At 47.5% G+C, this 24,563-nt stretch overlaps 1 protein-coding gene across 3 annotated transcripts in view; it reads left to right on the plus strand.

Moving 5' to 3' along the window:
• Positions 1 to 16,477, plus strand: part of EIF4E (eukaryotic translation initiation factor 4E) — a 343,174-nt gene extending 326,697 nt beyond the window's left edge. For all 3 annotated transcript variants that reach the window (XM_085641164.1, XM_085641165.1, XM_085641166.1), the window contains exon 7: positions 14,810 to 16,477. In XM_085641164.1, coding sequence (XP_085497290.1) covers positions 14,810 to 14,924 — 115 coding nt within the window. In that variant the 3' untranslated portion in view covers positions 14,925 to 16,477. The remainder of the gene's footprint in view (positions 1 to 14,809) is intronic.
• The last annotated feature ends 8,086 nt before the right edge of the window (positions 16,478 to 24,563 follow it).

Raw genomic sequence — 24,563 nt, forward strand, 5'->3', positions numbered from 1 at the left:
AACATATATCACACAACCTGAAGCTACCTTGACTAGATGTTGCATTCCTACGAAGGTTAAAGGCACACTATGCCTGTACCCTATGTGCTGTTGGGCATCTCAAAAAAACTTATGGTCTGTCCTCTCACACTACCTGGTGTCATGCTTCATCATCGGCAGTCCTCGCTCGTTAAAAACCGCGTTTGATTAAGAGCGGGCCTACACCTGGAGATAGGGAGGCCCTTCTATAACTAAGTGGGGGCCCGTGCTAAAAGTTAATGAGTGATGTTAAAAATGGATGCAAATGCTACAAAAATCTTTAATTGCGCAGGATTTGCTCAATCTTAAAACTGGTGAAGGGAACTTGGGGGATTAGTGCCCCATCCCCATTAATGTCGCCCTCATGTTTCTGCCTCTGCGGCCTGGAGGCTCCAAGGCATTCATCAGCACGTGAAAGAGATGGGCTCCTGTCTAGTCTCTAAGAGACTAAACTAGTCCACTGAGGGTATGTTGACCTTTGTCAGACTCTACATTCTTCAGAAACCTGTAAAGAATAAAGGTTTATCATAGTATGAAACAAGGTATTAATTTACACTTCAGACAGAGGAATCAATACTGTATACAGGCATAAAGGGCATTGAAAAGTTTAAGTGCTAATCAAGTGCATTGATGCATGCTGATCTTTAATCTCCTCCTAAACTTGGTCTTTTAGAGTGTGACTACAGGGGTCCCTCAATTCCTCCCTTCCCATGGGACATTTCTACCCCTTACCCGGGGTAAGTTTGTGAGCTGGCCTCACTAATGTTTTTATTCTTGAGCACCACGTTTGCAGTGACAAGAGTGCTCACTACTACACGCATTTCAATGCACTATATGCATATAATGCCCTTGAAACCGCCACATTCCCTGACTGCAAACACGCAAAAGTCAACCCTGGCATTGTTTGGGTGTGATGGCTGTGGCAGCTCTGTGGAAGATGTGGGGTGGACAGGGGTCTGAGGGTGCTCCGCAGTGGATGTTCTTCATTTTATGTATTTTTTTTTTTTGAGTTTTATATAGCGCAAACTAGACACGAGACATCGGGTATCAGAGCTCTTTTCATGAGCACCAGTTTCGTTACAGAAGGACACAAGACTTTTTGTTAGGCACGGGGAGATTTAGTGATTTGCCCAGATTCGCAGGATGTTGAGCCTTGTTGCTGAGACTCGAAGCCGGTTCCCCAGCTTCGAGGTCGACCGCTCTAGCCGTAAGGCCACATCCTCTCCTCGGGGTCCAAGTGAGCAAGGTCTTTGGGTAGCGTCGCTGGGGGTGGGAGCTGGAGCGGTGCAGAGGTCTTGGTTGTCTAAGTTGTCGTAGAATATCTTAATCTTGAGGTGAAAAAAGGTGCATAGTCTGTTGAAGCGAATTGGTGCTGAGCACATAGCCTCTTTCAGGGTGTCAAAAGCCTTTTGACAACTAACTGTCCAGTTTACCTTTTTGGGCATCTTCTTGGAGGTGAGTTCTGTGAGGGGAGCCAAAATGGACCCATATCCCTTCACAAACCTCCTGTAGTACCCAGTCAAGCCAAGGAATGCCCTGACTTGGGTTTTGGTTTGTTGGAGCTGCCCAGTCCAGACTGGCCTGGATCTTGGACTGTAAGGGTTGTACCTGGCCTCCACCAACAAGGTGGCCCAAGTACACCACAGTTCCCTGCACTATCTGGCATTTGGATGCCTTGATAGTTAGGCCTGCAGTTTGCAGGGCATTTAAAACCTTCCCAAGGTGGATTAGGTGATCCTGCCAGGTGGAGCTAAAGACAGCAATATCATCTAGATAAGCTGCACTAGTGGACTCCAATCAAGCAAAGGCTTTGTTCACCAACCTCTGGAAGGTGGCAGGGGCATTCTTTAAACTAAAGGGCATAACAGTAAACTGATAATGCCCATCAGTTGTGGAGAATGCGGTCTTTTCTTTTGCTCCTGGGACCATGCCAATTTGCCAGTACCCTGCAGTTAAGTCTAAGGTACTTAGAAATTTGGCTGCACCCAATTTGTCTTTCAACTCATCTGCTCTTGGGATAGGGTGAACATCTGTCTTGATGAGAGTTGAGCCCTCTATAGTCCACAGAGAACCTCATTTCTCTCTTTCCACCCTGTGGATGAGGTTTGGGGACTAGAACCACTGGGCTGGCCCAGGGGCTCTCAGAGGGTTCAATAACCTCTAACTCCAGCATATTGCTGACTTCAGCTCTGATGCTTTCCTTGACTTGATCAGACTGTCGATAGATTTTGTTTTTGACAGGTGAACTGTCACCAGTGTCCACATCATGGGTACACCAGTTTGTCTGACCAGGGGTCAAGGAAAAGAGCTTTGCATACTGCTGCAAGACCTGCTTGCAATCAGTCTGCTGTTGGGCAAAGAGGGTATCTGAAAAGACAACTTCATCCACTGACCATTCTTTTGGGCTATATGAGAGGAGGTCAAGGAGAGGTTCACACTCTGTCTCCTGAAACGTATCAGTCACCATCAGCATGGTGATGTCAGCCCTGTCATGAAAGAGCTTCAGGCAGTTCACATGGTTAACCCTTTTGGGAGTCCTGCTTGTGCGCAGGTCAACCAAGTAGGTGACCTCACTCTTTTTTTCTAGGATAGGGTAAGGGCCACTACATTTTTCCTGGAGTGCCCTTGGTGACACTGGCTCCAAAACCCACACCTTTTGCCCAGGTTGAAATTCAGCCAGTGCAGCCTTTTGATCACACCAGTGCTTCTGCAGGTCCTGGCTGGCCTCAAGGTTCTTGGATGCCGTTTCCATGTACTCAGCCATTCTGGACCTTAGGCCAAGCACATAGTCCACAATATCTTGTTTGGGTACTTGGAGAGGCTTCTCCCAGCCCTCTTCTACAAGACAGTGGTCCCCTCACAGGATGGCCAAACAGAAGTTGAAAGGGGGAAACCCTTACTCCCTTCTGTGGCACCTCTATAAGTGAAAAGCAGGCATGGTAAGAGGACATCCCATCTACTTTCGGTATTTATGGGAGCCCCATAATCATGCCTTTCAATGTCTTGTTGAATCTCTCAACAAGGCCATTGGTTTGTGGGTGATAGTGTAGTCAACTTGTACTGCACTCCACACTCTTTCCACTCTTTCTGCTGTACAGAAGCTGGTTCCCCAGTCTTCTTACCTTTTTATCTTGGAAGGTTGGGCCATACTTTCAGGCTCCAACACTTCTTTTTCACCCTGTCTCTTGCTCTGTGCTCTTGTTTTTACACACACCAATTCAGGAATATCCAGCATTGCTGCATGAGTTTTCAGTTCAACCTCAGCCCATGCTGAGGTTTCCAGGTCATTGCCAAGCAGACATGCAGCCAGTAGCTTTGAAGAGACCACTGCCTGTTTTGGGCCAGTAGTCTACCTCCTCCTCCCTCCCCCCCCCCCCCCCCCCCCCAGTCTAATGTTGCCATTGCATGGTTAGTGGTAACACTGTCAGCATTGGTGACTTGGTAAGTTCTCCCAATCAAGTATTGCACAGGGGAAACCAGTGTCTCTCACCATAGTGACACTGGCACCTGTATACCTCAGAGCTTCTATCCTAGTTCCATTATTCCAAGGGTATTGCAAGTACTTTTTTAAGTTGGGTGGCTACAGTGGCGAACTCAACTTTCCCTTCTGAAACTAGAACTGCTTCACTGTGCAACCCGATTTGCTCTTGGAGCACACTGATCCCATCTGGAGACTTGCTACCCCAGGGGTAGTAGTAGTAGGACTAGGGCCTTTTTGTTTGGGCGAGCAGCATCTCCAGTTAAGTGTCCCAACTTCTTACAGTTGTTTCACCAGGCCTTTAAAGGATCGAAGTTCTTTCCCATGTACCTATTATTGGACTGGGAAGAGTTTTGGGACCCACATCCTGTGCAGGTTTGTGGGGCCCTTTAGAAGACTCAGGCTTCTTATATTGGAGATTCTCACCTCCTTTCCCCTGCGGAGGTTTTGTAACCCCTTTCTTTTGGTCACCCCCAGTGGTTGTTTTTGTCACCCTTGTCTTGACCCAGTGGTCTGCCTTCTTTCCCAATTCTTAGGGAGAAATTAGACCTAGGTCTGCTAAATGTTGATGTAACTTTTCATTAGTGCAATTACTTAAAATATGTTCTTTCATAAACCGATTGTAAAGTCCATTGAAATCATGCACATTGTGTCCAGTTAACCAACCATCTAGTGTTTTAACGGAGTAATCTACAAAGTCAATCCAGGATTGGTTTTGTGAGCCCCCCCCCCCCCCCTAAATCTAATTCTATATTCCTCAGTTGAGTCCAAATCCCTCAGTTCTTTTCATGAGGTCATAAGACCCAGCATCTGCCCCTTTAAGGGTCAGTAGTCTGTCTCTGCAGTTACCAGAGAACAGTTCTCAAAGGAGTGCCCCCCAGTGTGACTTCTTCACTTTTCTCATTTCACAAGCCCTCTCACAGGCTGAGAACCATTTTGTGATATCATCACTCACTTCATATTTAGGGACAATCCCTTTGGGGATTTTAGGATCATAAGATTGCTCTTTATTCTAATTAAGTAAATTGCTGCCACCATTAATGGGTGCTAGGCCCATCTCTGCTCTCTCTTTCTAGAGCCAGCAGCCTGGTCTCTAAATCCAGTCTCTTGGTCAGCCTTACTTAAAGGCTGTCCTGCTCATTGAGGCTGTCCTCAGTGTCATTAGTGGTACCTGATCCACCTGTGTGGGGTGTAGGTACTGAGAGGTTGATTCTTGGAGTCAAGGCTACTTGGACCCTTTTCTCCCTAGGAAGTGGAGGGGTTTGATCTACCAGGTCATCTCCTTCCTCTCCTTCCTCATTTGACTGGTCTCCATTTTCAGATGTGTGATCCTTAGCATATCCAGCCAACGTCTCCTGGAGCTTTTGTTTGGTGGGAAGGGACCCCATAGCTATGTTTTTAATTTTACATAGGGACCTTAACTCCTTGAAAGACAAGTGAAGGTGAGGTCGAGCTCCTCAACCAAGTTCTCTGTCATTGTGGTTATTTTCACTAACAGCTGGGTTCTTGTTTTGAGACATAGTTGAAGGAAAAAAACTTCTTACCCCTCTAACTCTAGCTACAGTGACTTTTAGTTTTCTAAAATTTGCTGTCAGAAAGTGTCTCTGTATATACTGTTCCCAAATAGGTATAGGGTGTACAGAGTCCACAGTCCCCAGAGGTTTGGCAGAGGCTAAAGTTAGATATAACCTTACTCTCTAAAGTGGTAGCTTGGTCGAGCAGTAAGGCAGTATCAGAGGACAGTGTAAAGCACTTGTTGTACACACTCAGTCAGCAAATGGTCTCACACACTCAATAACTGAACTCTAGGCCAATGGTTTATATATAAAAAATATATGCTTGTTTTATTTTAGAACCAACAATAGGTATAAAATATACTTTCTCAGAATAATATGCTTTATATAAATACTTTTGCAATATGCAATTGACTTTTGTAGAAAGTTACAAGTGGTTTCAATAGGCAACACCATTTTAAACACAATAATGCATTGAGTTTAATGGAAGTTTCAAGTTATTTGCAACAGATTACTTTTAGGATTACTTTTGGAATTCCAGGACTGGATCCTAGATTTAGTCCTGGGTCAGTACTTGGAATCAAGTGATAAAAGTCGACTTAATTACTGTGATGATTTTTACACCATATTTTGCTATTTTAAAAGTTGACACTTAGAATATATTTCATAGAAAACAGTAAATGATTCCATATGGCAGAAAATTCAAGTTGCAGGTATAGTATGTTCTCGTTACTTTTGTAATCCAGTACTGGGTACCTAGACTCAGTACTGGGACCTTTATCCAAAACCGGTAAATAATTACGTTTTCAGAAATTATACGATTTTTAAAGAATATTTAAAGATTGCAGAAATGGACAGAAGGAATTTCACAGAAAAACAGTCAATGATTTCCTATGGGGAAAAATTGGATTACTGGTAAGTACAGTTGTAAGTATTTTTCAGAGTCAGTGCTGGGCACAAAGATCCAGCACTGGGAGCTCACCTAAGAGCAGGTGAGTGTTTTCGTTTTCGTTACTCTGCTGATTTTTGGTGAATATTTTAAGTTTTGAAAAGTCCACACTTAGAAGAAATTTCAGGAAAAACCAGTCAATGTTACCCTATGGAGAAAATTGAGCTATCGGTTTAAAGGTAAGTACTCGACTGGCAGAGTTAAGGTTCTGGGCATAGACTCTGGGGTCTCCCAGGCTCAGATAGGTATAGTTGGTTCACCCTCAGCGGCACAAGGGTGGCCGGGTGCAGAGAGAGTTAGGCCCAATGTAATTCTATGAGAGGTAGGGGGTCCTTGGTTGGTGGCTGCTGACTAGCAGGCCACGCGGCTGTGGGAGCTGGGCTCCTGGACACTTACTCAGGGCAACTGGGGAAGTGGATAGGTGTAGAGGTTGCACTGCCATGGCCACTTGGGCAGCTGGGTGCAGGGTGCTTTTGAGCCTTCGGGCGCTCAATTGATTTCAATGGGAAATCTCCGGTTTGGAAAAAGACTGCAAGCTCGGGGACGAAGATTCTTCAGGTGCCACCACCACTTCGAGAGTTAAGTTGGGTAGTTGGAGGATAGGTATGTACCCCGGGATTGGGCACAGGGGGCCGCGGCGCGCCGGGTGCAGGGGTGCCTTTTGGTGTCAGGAAATCTTACCCTCTGTTGATCACAGTTGAGGGGGGGGGGTGTACCTCGTTCTGAGGCTACAGGCTTCTTTAGGAGTGTCGAGGGAGGTCCTTGGGTGCCAGACTCTGGGTCACAGTTGCCGTGGGGTCGTCCTCGTGGTCTTTGTTCACTCCGGCACAGGCCAGGCCTGGCGGGTGCAGAGTGTGAAGGGTTTGTGAGGTTGCTGGCCACAAGAGATGCCGGGTTGGAGCAGGAGCAGGTTTGAGGGTCGACAGGCCGGTAGGGCTGGGGCCCAAGCAGTTGGTGTCTTCCTCTTCTTAGCAGCTGCAGGGCAGGTCTTCTTTCTTCTAGCTCTTCTTCGGATTTCGGAATCTGGAATCTGGGGAAGGAAGGTTCAGGGTGCCCCTAAATACTAGATTTAGGGGCGTTACGGGTAGGTGAAGGGCAGGGACCAATGGGTCCCTGTCCCGGGGTGAGTACACCCCCTATCCTGCCTCTCTCCTGTGGGAGGGGGGCAGTAGCCTAGTCCTGATTGGGCAGGGCTTCCCATCTTCAAGATGGCGAGAGCCCGGAGATGTGCTTCACCTCGCCTCCCCCACCTGAGGGGTGGGGTTGGCAGGCTGGCACATCTCCTCTCCTTATTTGGGGTTTCCGGCCAAGCTTCCTGCCAGAGTGGGGGGGTTGCAGTGGCCTGGGGAAGCTCACAGGGGCGGCATGCCTTTGAAGCTTCTCCCTGCCCATCCTGGGGGAGGAGATTTAGCACCTCGCCCAGGAGGTGCATTGTTGCAGACCCAGGAGAGCAGGGGCTCTCCTACCCAGGGGTCCAGCAACATGTCTGCTGTGTGACAGCCTCAGAACAGACGTGGATTGTAGGTTAGGTTTTAGGGGGCATCTCTAAGATGCCCTCTGGGGTGCTTGGTACATCAAATCCCACACTGGCATGATACCAAACTTCTCAGTCTTCAGTGTTGCCATTATGGTGCTGTGGAGTTCGTGTTTGACGAGATCCCAGCACCATGTGCTCTTAAATGGCAGCACTGCACTTACAGTGCCCAGTAATGGACCTGGGTACTGTAGGGGCACAGGGCTCCTGTGCCCACACCATTGGCATAGGGCACCCAGCTAGAGGGGTGACTGATGTATGCCAGGGCAGTGGCTTGTGGGCATGGCACACAGGGATGTGGGCCATGTCGACTCTTCACTTTGTTCTGCACCAAGGCACTCAGTTTGACCCTTTTAAAAGAAGCGGTTCTCTCTCTTACAAAAAAGCGCAATAGAACCAGTCCCCTTGCATCATCAGGGCACAGGGGTTTACTTGCTCTATTTTCTAATCCGAAAAAAGGACGGCTCTCAGACCAGTACTGGACCTCAGACCCCTAAACCTTTACATTCAATCAGACCACTTCCACATGGTCACTCTCCAACAGGTGCTCTCACTACTTAAACAAGGCGACTTCCTCTCCACTTTGGATCTAAAGGACGCCTACTTTCATATTCCTATTCGTCCCTCTCACAGAAAATACCTCGGGTTCATAGTGGACGGTCAACTGTTGTCAATTCAAAGTCCTCCTATTCGGAGTGACCACAGCACCCAGAGTCTTCACCAAATGCCATGCAGTGGTGGCATCTCACTTACGAAGGCAACACATTCACGTGTTCCCTTATTTAGACGACTGGCTCATAAAAACCAAGTCTTACAGCTCTTGTGTACAACACACACACACAACTATTCAATGACTTCACGGCTTGGGGTTCACAGTAAACCTCACCAAGTCTCATCTTCAACCATCCAAAATACAACCGTATCTAGGAGCCACTCTAGACACTTCAAAGGTCCTAGCAGACCCGAATCCAGTCAGGGTCTCCACCATGCAGGCTCCAATATCCCAATTTCAGCCTTAACACTCATTGCCAGCTTGAGTCACTATGCAGCTAATCGGAATGATGGCATCTTGCATCCTCATCGTCCCTTATGCAAGACTCCAGATGCAGCCATTACAGGAATTTTTGGCACTTCAGTGGAACCAGGCTCAAGATCAATTGACAGATCTGGTTTTGGTAGACAGCCGCACCCATCGATCTCTGCAGTGGTGGAACACAAAATACCTGTCCAAAGGGCGGCCGTTCCTCGACCCGGTTGCACAGATCGTGCTAACAGATGCTTCACTCACCGGCTGGGGAGCTCATGTACAAAATCAAACCGTTCAGGGCATATGGACCCATCAACAAAAACAACTCCACATAAATCACCTGGAGTTACTAGCAATCTTTCTAGCACTAAAGTCTATTCAACTCTTGCTAGTAGGCAAAGCTGTCTTGGTACGTACAGACAAAATGACAGCAATGTACTACATACAAAAACAGGGGGGACACATTCTCTCCAGCTTTCACGACTAGCGCAAAGCATTTGGAGGTGGGCTATTCCTCAAAACATATACCTCCTCGCGCAACATCTCCCAGGAGTACACAATCAGATTGCGGATCTGCTCAGTCGTCAAACACAGCAGATCCACGAATGGGAACGTTGTCCTCAAGTTCTTCCATTCTTTCACATGTGGTGCTACCCAGAAATAGACCTGTTCACCACACACCAAAACGCGAAATGCCCAAGCTTCGCTTCCAGGCATCCACACCCATTGTCCAAAGGCAATGCACTATGGATGAACTGGTCAGGCAAATTTGTACACGCTTTTCTGCCTCTCCCGCTCATTCCACTAGTGGTTCGAAAGCAAACACTCCCTCACAATTATCCTAATTGCTCCAACATGGGCACGCCAACTATGGTTCACAACCCTGTTGGAAATCTCAGTAGTACCGCATCAAAAGCTACGCCTCTCCCCCAAGTTCCTCACTCAGAACCTTGGAGAGATGAGGCATCCAGATCTCTATCAACTAAATCTTGCGATCTGGCCCCTGAAGTCCTAGAATTTGGCTACCTCAATCTCCTGCCAGACTGTATGAACATTATTAAAGTAGCTAGACGTCCTACCACTAGAGCATACTGTGCAGCAAAATTGAAACGATTTGTCATCTACTGTACATACAACAAATTTGATCCATTAGATGCTTCCACCCAGAACATTATCGGTTATCTTTTGCATCTCCAACAATGTAACCTAGCATACACATCTATACGGCTACATCTAGCTGCAATTGCTGCTTATCTCCAGAACAGACATTTGTCTCTCTTTAGAGTACCCGCTATCAATGCGTTTATGGAAGGACTTAAAAGAATAATTCCACCTAGGGTTCCACCTGCTCCTGTATGGAATCTCCGTATAGTCCTTACCAGACTCATGCGTCCTCCATTTGAACCTCTGCACAAATGCGAGATAGTTTCTTACTTGGAAAGTGTCCTTCCTAGTAGCCATCTCATCCCTTAGAGTTAGTGAACTCCAGGCATTAACCATACAAGAATCATTTTTAGAAATACACCATAGTAAAGTGGTTCTTAGGCCCAACCCAAAATTTCTACCCAAGGTAGTATCTGCCTTCCACCTTAACCAGTTGGTTGAACTTCCAGTATTTTTCCATCAACCAGACTCGGTGGCAGAACACGCTCTCCACACCTTGGACGTTAAAAGAGCGATACTCTACTACATCGAAAGAACTAAGTAATTTAGAAACACAAAACGGCTCTTTGTGGCTCTCTCCCCTCCTCACAAAGGCAATCCCATTCCAAAAACAGGAATTGCAAGGTGGATTGTTAAATGCATCCAGATATTCTATCTTCAAGCTAAACGTACATTAACTATTTCCCCCTAGACCTCATTCCACACGCAAACTAGGGGCTTCTATGGCTTTCTTGGGGAACATGCCCCTAGATGACATCTGCAAAGCAGCAACTTGGTCTACACCACATACTTTCACTAAACACTATTGTGTAGATGTGCAAGCAAAACAACAAGCTACTGTAGGCCAGGCAGTACTAAGAACACTTTTTCAAACCACTGCAACAGATACAGGTTGTCACTGCTAGGGAGAAAAAACTGCTGTATAGTCTATGCTAAAGTATACAATTTACATCATATGCCTCGAACGTAAAATGCTACTTACCAGTATGCATCTGTTCTTGGCAAGTAGAGCTGTAGAGTTGTATACGCCCACCCACCTCCCCGGATACCTTTATCTGTTGCAGTATTATCTAACTTAGATACATTACATGGACATATTTTCTTTTCTCTTACTAACTCCATCATCACCCTTTATGGCGAAAAACAATCTAAAGATGGAGTCGATGCCCATGCGCATGATCACCAGGAGTCGTCGTCCCCTATCTCGTGACTACAAAGACTTCTTCGACAAAAACTGCAAACATCCAAGCCCAACACCAGATGGTGATATATGCTAAAGTACACAGCTCTACATGCCAAGAACAGATGCATACTGGTAAGTAGCATTTTACATTTAGGCGGCTTCCCCAGACCTGGAAACTAGTTACCTGCAACCTAAGAAGAAAGACTAAGAAGACGCCGTGCATCAAAGCCCGAAGAAGACTACTGACTTGGGCCACATGCCTACCGGCCTGTCTCCAACTTGCAAGACCCTGCGAGAAGACAACACCTGTACTGCAGTCAGTGACTTCCAGAAACCTGAGGAAGACTGCTTGAACTTTGAAAAAGACCAGAACTCTTGGGGACAGTGGTTTTGTCCCCAAGAAACCAACACAAAGGACTCTGGTGCCCTGCAAATCAGCGAGGCCTGCTCATTTTTTACCCAACGCCTCCAGCCCATGTCCAATTGGACCACCGACCCAGAACAGGTTCCCCAGTGATCCTGGAGTTGAGTCCAGTGTTGACTGACCCCTCCTGCCCTCCAAGACACCGCCTGAACTCAGAGGTTCCCCATGACTGCGACTGGCTCCGGTAAGAATATTCCGACGTCTAAAGGCACCCCTGCACCCGAAGCCCTTGGCTCTTGGTAAGTGGACTCAACGGTGCCCCTGTGAACCCCGACATCTTTACTTCCTTCTGCTGTTGGTCTCTCTCCTGCAACCTCCAGTGCGACGACTGCAGCCTGTTGGTCGAAAACCAAGTCTCCATTGGGAAGCATTGGGCCGCCGATGCTGTATTTGCACCCTGCACCAGGCCACCCCTGTACCTCTATTGATGTATTATTGCTGCTGCTTTTTGCATCCTCACCCGCTCCTGTGCTGGTCCTAACCCCCAAAGCTTGGCCCCTGCAACGGATTCACCTACCTGCAAGCAGTAAAGCTTTGAGCACCGCAGTTTCCATTGAAACGCATCAGGCTGAACTCCGATTTTGACCTCTACATCCCGCCGCCTCTGTGCTGCTGGTGGTGCAGTTTTGGTACTCACTGAACCTTCCTGACCTTTGGTCCTGAAGACTGGAACTGTAAGTTGCTTACTTACCTGTATAACTGCATTATTGTTTTCCTCCATAGAATAACATTAAACTGTTCAGAAATTGCACTGTCAACTTTTGAAAGTGAAAACTATTCTTAACTAAAAACATACCTACCTTTTTTTTTAAAATTCTTTTTATTGGCATTTGATAATATACATGTACATTCATGTTTCACATATATGACTGTAATTTATAAGTAGCAAAATAGACCTTCGTCGATATAGAGAGTACGTTTACATCTTGGCCAGCGTGGATGTGGTCTGTGGTGTAGCAGGTCTTTGCCGGTTAAAAAGAATAACTGGGGGGAGAACCGAACTGGGGTGTGCCATGGGGTTCGTAGTGCTGGGGTCAGGCGTATACTGTGGGTCTGCTATTGCCTACTCTACCGTGCAGCTACTATTTGCCTAGGAGGTAATGGGTGTGTGGGCCGATGTGGAGGGCCGTTGAGTATTCCTGCCGGGTGAGGATGGACCCGACGGGTCTAGAGGTAGCGTGGACAGTTGTGGAGGAGCATCTCCTACCCTGGGAGCCTGTACTGTGTGAGGCTGTGTGGTGCCAGGGGCATGTAAGTCGGTGACCGGGATCTCCGGGGTCTGGGAGTGTCTGAATTGGTGCAACAGGAGCACCCATTCTAGGGATATTGGGACCTTACGGATACCTTTGGCTTCTTCCTCCCGGATTGCGTCCTCCTCGGCCGCCGCCCATTTAAGAACCGCCCCCGTCCATGCCGCGATCGGAAGACCAGTCAGGGCCCGCCAGTGCATGGCTATACGTTTGGCCAGTAAGTGGGCTAGGAAAACAAAGCGCATTGATATTTTGTGTCGTTTCCTCCGCCCGAGTATGCCGAGTGCGCAGCCCTCCCAGGTAGTCGGGTGAGTCAGCCGGGTAAGGTCCCTGACCGTCGAGTGGATAGATGACCAATAGGCCTGAATGCCTGGGCAGGTCCAGAACATGTGGGAAAAGGCTGCATCCCCCGCCTGACAACGAGGGCAGAGGAAGGTCGTGTCGGGGTAGAAGCGTTAAAGGCGCGCTGGCGTTAGGTAGGCTCTATGTAGGATGTGAAATTGTATGTTCTTAAATCGGGCATTCCTGGAGACCTTTTTGGGGAATTCTATCGCTCTGGCCCACTCGCTATCGTGAAATGGTCGCCCCGCTTCCTCCTCACAGAGGGCCCGTAGAGATCCCAGTAGTGGGGGTGTTAGTTCTCTAATCGATTTGTATAGCCATGTGGTGAGATGGCGACACGGTCCCATTCGTAAGATTGTGTGGAGAACTGGGTGTGTGGGAGGTTCCCCTAATGTGAGGTCGGAGTATGGTCGGTAGCAGCCGATGAGTTGGCGGTGAAGCAAGAACTGTCCTGGGGGTAGGTCATAGTCGTCCATGAGCTGTCGGTACGGTCGGAGTTGTCCCCCTTCAAACAGTGTCTCCGCCTCGGCGATGTCTCTAGACGTCCATTCCCGAAGCATGGCCCGTGTCTAGGCCAGCCGACTAGTGGTAGTAATGGTGTGTATGGGGGGGCGGTCAGGCGCCATGCAATGTATACACTGAATGCACTTCCGGGCTATGTCTACGTGTAGGGGGTAGGTTCGCGCAGGGCGGGATCCTGGTATAAGTAGGCGACGCAGCTCTGGCATGGGTACATGACCCGCAGCCGCACCTGTTTCAAGTGTGTATCTGTCTGCCGTCCAAAATGAAAACCACTGGAGCTGCGATGCTAGAAAGTAGGCTTCAAACGATGGCGCGCCGAGCCCCCCTTGTGTCGTGGGTAACTTCAGCTTTGCGAGCGCGATCCTATGCCGCCCTTTACCCCATATTAAAGAACTGAAGAGCGTGTCCAAGTCTTTGAAGAAGGAGCGAGGCGGGATTACTGGGAGGTTAGTGAAATAATATAAAAGCCGCAGGACCAGTATCATCTTTGCCAGAGCTACCCGGCCTATCGGGGCCAGCGGGAGACTCCGCCAGAACCCAATGGAGGACCGTATCCCTGCGAGCGCCCGACAGTGGTTACCCTCGTAGAGGTCGACTGGGGAGTGACATAAACGAATCCCGAGGTATCGGGGGCCCTCTGCCGCCCAATGTATTTTCCGGTTCCCGATATGGACATCCTGAAAGCCCGAGGCCTCCGTGAACTCCATCAGAGCGGTCTCGAGTGTGGTGAGATCCGCCGTCACATCTCGCAGGTATATGAGGAGATCGTCTGCGTACATGGATACACAGTGCGTAACGTCCGCTAGTGGAATATTTAAAAACATACCTACCTTATTAAAAAGATCTTTGTCTTAAAATAAAACTTGAACAAAGCTTATTTTTTATAAAATTGGTGTGGATCTCCTTTTTGAGTCGTCGTGTCATTATTGATCAATGTTGTGCAATAAATGACTTGCACTACTGTTAGGCCTAAGGCTGCTCTCCTACACTAGCACTAGTAGAGCGCTTTGGGTTTTACCTTGAGCCTTGTACACAATTGGGGAACCCCTGAACTATGCATGGTATGACCACTTAGTCGCATACCATATACAGAGCCAGCTTCCTACACCTCATGTGTGCGTTCAATAGGTGCTGCGTTGCTTGTAGTCATCTACTCTTCTCCAGAATGTACCCATGACCTCTCATTGAAGCGCTGAACTTCAGTCAGGAATCCTAGATTCATACTGGAGTTAAAAAAAAAAAAAGCCTGAATGAGCTTCTATGTAAGACCTTAAATTTTAGCAACTACAGAGTTGCATTCGATTTTTGTTTTTACTTTGTAACACATATGACTTGTATAGTTGTCAATTTCTTTGTTCCTTGTGTTCCTGAATAAAGGGTTTATTTTTGTCTCCCATTTCTTAGGAGGGTTTACAAGGAAAGATTAGGACTTGCGCCAAAGATGGTTCTTGGTTATCAGTCCCATGGTGACACAGCTACAAAGAGCGGCTCCACCACTAAGAATAGGTTTGTTGTTTGAGAAGACGCCATCCAAGTGTTCTTTCATAGGAGACTGCGTCAAGCAATCGAGATTTGGGAGCTGAACCAAAGCCTCTTCAAAAGCAGAGTGGACTGCGTTTAAATTTGATTTCCATCTAAATGTTGCTAAGATTTGTGACAAGTCTTTTTCGCATTTGTCTCGTACTTCTGTGTCCAGAATTCATTTGCCCCCCTTTGGTAGAGTAACCATTTTCCAATCAAAACATTTCAGCACTAAACCACCTTCTGCCCTCCCAGAATCCTTGACCATGGTAATGGTCTGGCGAGAATCGTGCATCGCTTTCGCAGACCACTTATTTATCCAAACTATTTAGAAAAGAAATTGCATTTCCATCCCCCACAAGAACATGGCAAATGTTGTGCATTTCCATTGTATGACGTAGTATATTTTGCTGATTTCGTAGGCGGAGGATTAAAATGCATTTAAACTTTTCTAGTGATTCATGTTTTTTGTTTTTACTTAGAACAGCATTGTTTTTGCTGTAATCTGTGCTGATGTTGGCTGCTAGGTTTAATTTATTTGTTTCCCTTTTGATAAACATTAGTGATATACTGATTTGTGTTTTTTTTTTAAAAAAAGAAAGCTCCTGTAACATTGGTGAAGGATCTGGGAATAACATAACTGGGTTAAATAAACATTTTATTTTGTGCGTTACCTAGTAATTTTTCTTTTTTTGTAAACTTACAACAAAGCTTTGCTCCAAGTTTATGCATTTGAGTAAAATCAGTGATATGTTTTTCTGTGTGATTCCTTAAACATTTGATTCTTTTGTTAATGTAACACAACATTCCTTACTAGAAATAGTATGTTTTTGTATCTTATGCCGTATTTTAACACATTGTATTACTTAGAATATAATTTGCTTTGGTTAAAAGATGGCTGAAGTAGAGAAGCAGTCCAATTCATATTAAGACAGTGTATAAAACTGTAAATAAAATGTGTACAGTGAATTGTCTTTTAGACAACTAGAATTGTCGTTTTATTTCTCTAGCCTCAAACAGGTGTTTGTAAATTCTGTGGTTAACGAAGTCTCTTTGCGGACTTCTTTCCACTGTTTAAATAGGCATTCTAGTTTTAATTTTGAACAATTCAGTTAACTTCACTAGTTTTAAAACTGTCCAGTATAAAGACATGTAGAATTAATTTAATAACTTTAATGTTTTGCTTCTGTAGCCAGTTTAGATTCTTAGAAGAGAATAGTGTTATTAGTACTCATCTAGGTTTCATTGTTTTTTCACTGTCCTATGCAGAGGCTGTACATGGATTGTATAGTGTTGTTGCCACTCATTAAGATTCCTGCATGCTTGGAATAAATAGACAAAACTAAAGTCAGTTCTATTAAAAAAAACAAAGCATTGAGCAGTTGAGGAATTCGAAGATGTAAAAATATGCATTTTTTTTATTTATTTTAATGCCTGCAGCTATTACCTGCAGTATATGTACAAGTTTATTCCACAAGTCTGAGTACTACTAAATTTTATGTGATTTGCCAAATGATTGCCAAATTATAAAGTTTGTGACCTATATTTGCACTATTGTGGTGAAAACATTGACTCCTTTTGCTCTGTTTTGAGAAATCGTCATGTTGAAGTATGCATCTGTGTCTATTGATAGATTTAGTTTAACAAATCCTGGTAATCACTTCTCAGCTCTAGGGTTAGTAGATAACCATTTTGGAATTTATAGAGTGATCACAATGTCTAACTAAAATCTGGATTTTAAATATTTTTGTTCAATTTTCTGCTATGATTGTAGCATCACAACTGGCTTGCACAAAAGGCTGCTCCATGTATTTATTTTGGGTCATATTCCTTGTGTAGTTTGGTTAAAAACCTTGTCTTGCCGTTCATGATCCTCTATGTGCTTTTCCGATGGTTCTGAAAATTGTCAGGATGCCAATCTCTCAGTAGTATGTGCTGCAAAATATATTCAAATTATCTTTGTTTAGTTTGCAATATCTACATATGTCTATTTAATGTGTCCTTAGGTGTCATAACCAGTGGCACAGATGGGGTCTAGGTGTAGCAAAACATGTAAGAAATTCTGTGGATTTTTTTTTGCTTTAGCACTAAAACAGTTTTATAGTTTGATTCTGCAGTTTAATTTCATCTATGCTAATCTCAAAGCAGAGTTTATATGCCTATGCAGAGCATATTTAGTACATGCTCATTAACTCTGCAGAAGTATTTGGGCTTAGAATCTGTGTGACTAAAACCTGCAATTATATAGCGACCAACTCCAACAAGAAAAGTCGTCGCTTATTGCTCGTAATTTCGGGAGATTGAAATTGCCTGTGAATTATATGGTGTGCAACAAAAAAGGCAACTGGTTATTAAAGTAGCTATTCTTCATGAAAACAGAGGGCTTGGAATTTTATCTGCAATAAGTTAAATACTTTCTGGATGAATTACTCTTTCTTAGTTCTCCCCCCACAGACTTCCTTTTGCTGTCTGTTTCCAAAGACTTATTGTTAACCATAGCAATATTTACAATGGGCTTTCACGTCAATCTCATTTGCTTGCATCTTAATTAAGTAAATTTACTACTTCAAAAAGAATATTCTCCATCTTGGAACAGTAAATTAAAACAAAAAGATTGCAGCTTCAATATGCATATGCCTGCTTGCTGGATGATGCTGGTGCTGTTGTAGTATCATAAGGTGTGTGGGTGTGTGTGTGTGTGAATTTTTTTATTTTTGTTGATACTGTTCAGCATCACCAATTAACATTATTTTTTTTCATTTGTTGATGCTGAACAATGAGAATCATTAGAAAACCCAGTATTCTACATAGGCAAATAATATCTGAAAAAGACCATTAGTTTTTGATTCCTTACCTTGGAATTACCCCCAGGCGTCAGACTGGATCCGGATAATTTCTTTCTTAGCAGTACCCCTGCACGTCGGTAGGTGGCGTCGGTCAACTCTGCGTCCGTCGTTTGCGTCGTGGTCGCAGGGATGACGCAACGGTGTCTACTTAGGCGGCGCCCCTGCATGCTGACATCAGCGCAGATCCGGAGACAGCGTCCCCCTTAGTCACTTTTTGACTAAATCTTTTTCGACTTTGGTCGACCTCTTTTTTGGAGTCTTTAAACTTGTGGTAGCACCAGGGATGTCCCATCGACGGACCGGCTTGAAGCCCTGTGACTCCTGTCACAAGTTGATGTTGGTCACCGATCCGCACCTCTTGTGCCTTTGGTGCCTGCAGCGCGACCACGATCCGAAGTCGTGCCCCGACTGCCGGGCCATGAACCCAAAGTCTCTGCAGGAGCGGTCCTGAAAGCTTTTAGAGGCCCAGCAGTCCGCTCCGGGCCTCTCGCGGTCCCCATCGAGAGGAAGGTCGCGGAGTCATCACCAATTCTCTTCGAAGTCCTTGCACTCCACTGGTAAGTTGAAGCATAATAAGAAGGCGAAGAAGCATTGTCGCTATTCGCCTTTTCCCTGGCCGACTCCACACGGGACCCGGAGCGTCGTTGCTATCCGGCTCCTTCCTCGGAGTCCGCTGGGACAGCTCGACACTTCCCTCCCTTTCCCGGAGCGTCCCCTGCGCCCAGCTTCGTCAATTTTATGAAGCGATGCACAGCAACTTCGGTCAGCCTGACTCAGTTGGGGTCCCTAGGCCTTCGATGCTGGCGGCTCTACCCCCAGCGCCGCAGGGTCCCCAAGGACCTAGGCCTGGATCCAAATCGTTGCCGGTCGATCTCACAGTACCTTCCCCGGCACAGATTTCAGTGGCGACGCCCCCAACCGGCATCAACCCCAGCCTCACTCCCGACATCAACACGGAGCCGGACCAAAGTCACTCAACGCCGGGGGATACTTTTGTACCACTGTTCATCCCTGGTGTTCCCTACCGCCCTGAGTGGCAGCCAGAGGAGGTTGAGGACTGGGAGGGGTCTATTGACCCTCTAGCAGACCAACTTGAAGATCAGTACTGGCGAGAGAAGTTGGGTTATGCCAATGGTCTGGATACTTCCCCAGACCTTGGTATGCTTTCCCCCTTTACCGTGGCTACGGAGGAGGGAGCTTCATTTGCTGTGGTGTTGTGTAGGGTGGCTGAGTCCTTGGGCCTTGAGCTTCCTATGGTGGCTGTCAGGACCAACCTCCTGATTGAGGTGCTTCAACCGACAGCAGCCTCTTTGGGGTGCCTGCTGCCTTTTAATGAGGCTCTGATTGACATCCTTCTGGGCACTTGGTCCAAACCCAGCACAGGGGCTCCTGTGGACAGGATGATTGCCCGACGCCACCGTCCGGCCCAAGGCGTCTCATTTTTACTCTCCCAACACCCTACCCCCGATACCTTGGTGGTCCAAGCCTCATCCTCTAAGGGCGCATTCCCTACTGTTCCCCCAGATAGGGAATCCAAGCAGCTGGACAATCTTGGGAAGATGATGGTTTCTTCCGCCAGCTTATGACTGCGGTCGGTGAACACCGCATGTCTATTGGACCGTTAGACACACACGGTGTGCGATACGATTGCGTAAGTGCTGCCACAGTGCCCAGAGGAGGCCAGGCCGTGCTCACCCACGTTGTTGCTGAGGGTCGAGACGCAGCAAAGTTCATCATCCTGTGTTGGCTGGATACTGCCTACTCTTTGGGTAGAACCGTTTCTACGTCGGTAGCCCTGAGGCGCTACTCCTGGCTGAGAAACGTCTGGCTTCTCTAGGGATGTCCAATCTACCCTTCTTGACATGCCCTTTGATGGCCGTCGCCTGTTTGGTGACAAGGCGGACAACGTGCTCTAGCGTTTCAAGGACTCTAGGGCCACGGCCAGATCCTTGGACCCTGCAGCACCTTCTCGCCCCATGCAGTCTGCCTTTTGCGGCTATGGAAGGGCTGCCACACCACATTTCGCCCAGACACGGAGCTGCGCAAGCTACACAGCTTCAGCGTGGGACCCACCGTCGTGGGTCTGTGGGCCAGCGGGCGGGCCAGTCCACAAGAGACCCCACTTCAGCATCCTCCAAACCTTCCTAGTCTGACCTTCCAGGTCCACCAGTTGCCAGGGGGCGGCAGGATCTGCGATCACCTCCCCCAGTGGCACATCACGTTGGACAGGTGGGTTTTGCAGATAGTCCAAAGGGGCTACTCCCTCCTCTTCGAGACTACTCCTCCCTCCATGCCACCAACACTCCATCGCATATCCGAGGATCATTTGGCCCTTCTCCGCCAGGAAGTTACAGCTCTCTTAGCCAAGAGAGCTATCGAACGCGTCCCTGCGTCAAAAGTAGGTTGTGGTTGCTACTCCCCTACTTGGTACCAAAGATGGACAAAGGCCTGCTGTGAGAAAGTGGCTCTGTATATACTGTCCCCAAATAGGTACAGTGTGAACAGAGTCCAGTCCCCAGAAGTTTGGCAGAGGTTAAAGTTATATATAACCTTACTCTCTAAAGTGGTAGCTTGGTAGAGCAGTAAAGCAGTATCTGAGGAAAGTGTAAAGCATTTGTTGTACACACTCAGTCAGCAAATGGTCTCACACACTCAAGAACTGAACTCTAGGCCAATGGTTTATATAAAAAATATATGGTTGTTTTATTTTCGAACCAACAATAGGTATCAAAATATACTTTCTCAGAATGAGATGCTTTAGTTAAATACTTTTTCAATATGCAATTGACTTTTGTAGGTAATAGTTACAGGTTGTTGCAATAGGCAACATAATTTCAAACACAATAATACATTGCGCTCAATGGGAATTTTAAGTTATGTGCACTTGATTACTTTCAGAATTACTTTTCTAACTCCAGGAATGGATCCTAGATTCAGTCCTGGGACAGTTCTTGGAAACAAGTGAGTAAATTCGGTTAAGTTACTGTTGTGATTTTTAAACAATATTTTGCTATTTTAAAAGTTGACATTGAAACTTTTTCTGATCAAATTACCAATGTTATCCTATGGAAGGAAATTCACTTAGCAGGTAATTGGGGTTATGGGTACTTTTTCTAGGTCAGTGTTGGATCCTGGATCCAGCACTAGTGTACCACCTGTAAGCAGTTGAGAAACTGCGTTTAAGTTATACAGGCAAATTTTAAGGAATATTTATAAGTGTGCAAAATCGACACTTGGAAGAAATTTCATAGAAAAACAGTCAATGGTTTCCTGTGGGAGAAAATTCAAGTTACGGGTAAAGTATGTTCTCGTGACTTTTGTAATCCAGGAAGTACTGGACTCCTAGGCTCAGCACTGGGGCATCTATCTAAAACAGGTAAGTAATTACGTTTTCACAGTTGGTACTATTTTTAAAGAACATTTGTAGTTTGCAAAAATCGACACTTCGAAGAAATTTCACAGAAAAACAGTCAATGGTTTCCTATGGGAGAAAATTGAGTTAGTGGTAAGTACGGTTGCAAGAACTTTTCAGGGTCAGTGCTGGGCACCAAGATCCAGCACTGGGATCTCTCCTAATAGCCAATGAGTATTTCCGTTTTCGTTACTCGGTTGATTTTAGGTGAATATTTTAAAGTTTAGAAACTCCACACTTTCAGAAGGAGCCAGTCAATGTTACCCTATGGAAGAAAAGTGAGTTATTGGCTTTTGGGTAAGTACTCGACTGGCAGAGTTAAGTTTCTGGGCATAGACTCGGGGTTCTCCCAGGGTCAGGTAAGTACAGTTGGTACACCCTCAGCGGCACAGGGGCAGCCGGGTGCAGAGTGAGTTAGGCCCAATGTTATCCTATGGGAGGCAGGGGGGCCTTGGTTGGTAGCTGCTGGCTAGCAGGCCACGCGGCTGTGGGAGTTGAGCTCCAGGTCACTTCCTCAGGGCAAATGGGGAAGCATGTAGGAGTAGAAGTTGAACTGCCAGGGCCACTCGGGCGGCTGGGTGCAGGGTGCTTTTGAGCCTTCGGGCGCTCAATGGATTTCAGTGGGAAAGCTCAAGGACGAACAAAGGCTGCAAGCTCGGGGACGACGATTCTTCAGGTGCCACCACCACTTCGAGAGGTAAGTTGGGTAGTTGGAGGCTAGGTAGGTACCCAGGAGTCAGGCACAGGAGTCTGCAGGGCGCTGGGTACAGGAGTGCCTTTTGATGTCGGTAAATCTTACCCTCTGTTGAGCGTGGTTTGGGGGGGTCCCTGGTTCTGAGGCTGCAGACATCATCGGGAGCGTCGAGGTCGGTCCTTGGGTACCGGATTCGGGGTCACAGTTGCCGGGGGGACGTCCTCGGTGTCTTTGTCCACTCCAGCACAGGCCAGGCTTGGCGGGTGCAGAGTGTGCATGGTTCGCGGTTTTGGGCTGATGCCAGGGGTTAGAAACTTGCTTTGAGCAGAGCCACTGCTTGTGGGAGTCCCAGATGCTCAGTCACAAGGTAGCCAGGACCTCCGGGGTTTGTGAGGTTGCTGGCCACAGGAGGTGCCGGGATTTATCAAGAAAAGGTACGAGGTTCAGTTGGTGTCTTCCTCTTCTTAGCAGCTGCACGGCAGGTCTTCTTTCTTCTTGTTCTTCTTTGCTTTTTCGGAATCTGGAATCTGAGGAGGGAAGGTTCAGGGTGCCCCTAAAAACTAGATTTGGGGGCGTTACAGGTAGGTAAGGGGCAGGGACCACTGGGTCCCTGCCCTGGGGTGGGTACATACACCCCCTATCCTGCCACTCACCTGTGGGAGGGGGGCAGTAGCCTAGTCCTGATTGGGCAGGGCTTCCCATCTTCAAGGTGGCGAGAGCCCGGAGATGTGCTTCACTTCGCATCCCCCACCTGAGGGGTGGGGTTGGCAGAGGCTGGCACATCCCCCTGTCCTTACTTGGGGTTTCCGGCCAGTCTTCCCGCCAGAGTGGGGGTCAGAATCGGTGGGGGCCAGTTGCTGGGTACAGCAAATGGCCTGGAGAAGCTCACAAAGGCGGCATGCCTTTGAAGCTTCCCCCTGCCCATCCTGGGGGAGGAGACCAAGCACCTCGCCCGGAATGTGCATTGTTGCAGGGCCAGGAGAGCGGGGGCTCTCCACCCAGGGGTCCAGCAACATGTCTGCTGTGTGGCAGCCTAGGCAGCCTCTCGGACCGGACGTGGATTGTAGGTTCGGTTTCAGGGGGCATCTCTAAGATGCCCTCTGTAGTGCTTTGTACATTAAATCCCACACTGGCATCAGTGCGGGTTTAATGTGCTGAGAAGTTTGATACCAAACTTCCCAGTCTTCAGTGTTGCCATTATGGTGCTGTGGAGTTCGTGTTTGACGAGCTCCCAGCACCATATACTCTAAAATGGCAGCACTGCACTTACAGTGCCCAGGAATGGACCCTGGTACTGTAGGGGCACAGGGCTCATGCTCCTGTGCCCACACCACTGGCATAGGGCACCCAGCTAGAGGGGTGGCTGATGTATGCCAGGGCAGTGTAGGTTGTTGGCATGGCACACAGGGATGTGTGCCATGTTGACTTTTTCTGATGGATACATCGGCCAGTGGATTCCTCACCTTGTGAATATTCCCTGCGCCAGCAACATTCGGAAACTTTTGTAGCTCTCCACGCCGATGAGGTCAAAGACAATGTCACAGAGGCACGGCTCCGCTCGCGACTTTGCTGACGTCACTGGATCCGTAAGAAGACCTCGTCGGCGTGATGACGTCGGTTACCTTTTTTCCGCGCCGCCGACGCTAACGTTTTTCAGGGACTCTCTGTAGCTTTGGCTGGTTACTTTGTTTTCCTGCTGGTATCTCTCTTTCTTCTTATTTGCAGTTGGAAAATGTCGACTAAGAAGTCCGGGTTCAAGCCTTGCAGGAAGTGCGGTAAGCACATGTCGATCACGGATCCGCATGAGGACTGTCTGGTGCCTTTCATCGGATCATGATGTCGAGGGATGCTCTTGCTGCCGCAAGATGAGTACAAAGGCTCTGAAGGAAAGGGATGCCAAGTTATTCATTGCCAGAATGAAAAAGGAGAAGAGAGGTCGAAGAAGATCAAGATCAAGGTCGGCGTCGAAGCAGACGTCGGGGCATGCTTCGAAGTCCAAGAAGCACAAGAAAAAGAAGAGGCATGGTTCTCGACATCGTTCGGACAGGGATGCTGCTCCGAGATCGACCACACCTTCTCGACGTCGTGAGGACTTTGTGTCTCCTTCTCCTGTCTCTGTTCCTGCCTCTCCTGTTGGCCTGACCTCGCCTGAGGCTTCACCGGAGCATTCTCCGGCTCCGGTTCCATCTCCGATGCCGGCTCCTTCTCCGGCTCCAGTTGAGAAAGCTCCGGACGAGTCTTCGACTCCGCTGGCTCCACCATCGGCGCATATCGGCCCGAGTCCGGTTATGCCTCAGCCTGAGCCATATCCTCCCTTTCCAGACCCGGGTCAAGATCCAACGCACTATTGAAATGCGATGTATGGGGTCTTTACTAGAGCTATGTACCCCTCTGCAGCACCTTCGGGTCCCATGGGTCCAATGGCTTTCAACTTGGGAGTTTCTCAAGCTTACCCTCAAGCTCCTTTTTATGCCATTCTTCCCGGCGATGCCGTCTTGGCATTTCCCGGCGCCGAGGACATCGACGCTGCTACTGGCTCCGGCTCGACCTCGTTTAACTCCGGCTGCTCCTCTGGAGCCGGGTTCGACTCCGGCGCCGTCGGATTCAGTTACGGCGCCGCCGACTCCTGTTTTGAGAATCAGAGCCAGGAGAGAAGCTCAAAGGGTGCTAGAAGAACAGAGGTAC

The sequence above is a fragment of the Triturus cristatus genome, chromosome 2_2 (genome assembly GCF_964204655.1).
Source record: "Triturus cristatus chromosome 2_2, aTriCri1.1, whole genome shotgun sequence".
NCBI lineage: Eukaryota > Metazoa > Chordata > Amphibia > Caudata > Salamandridae > Triturus > Triturus cristatus.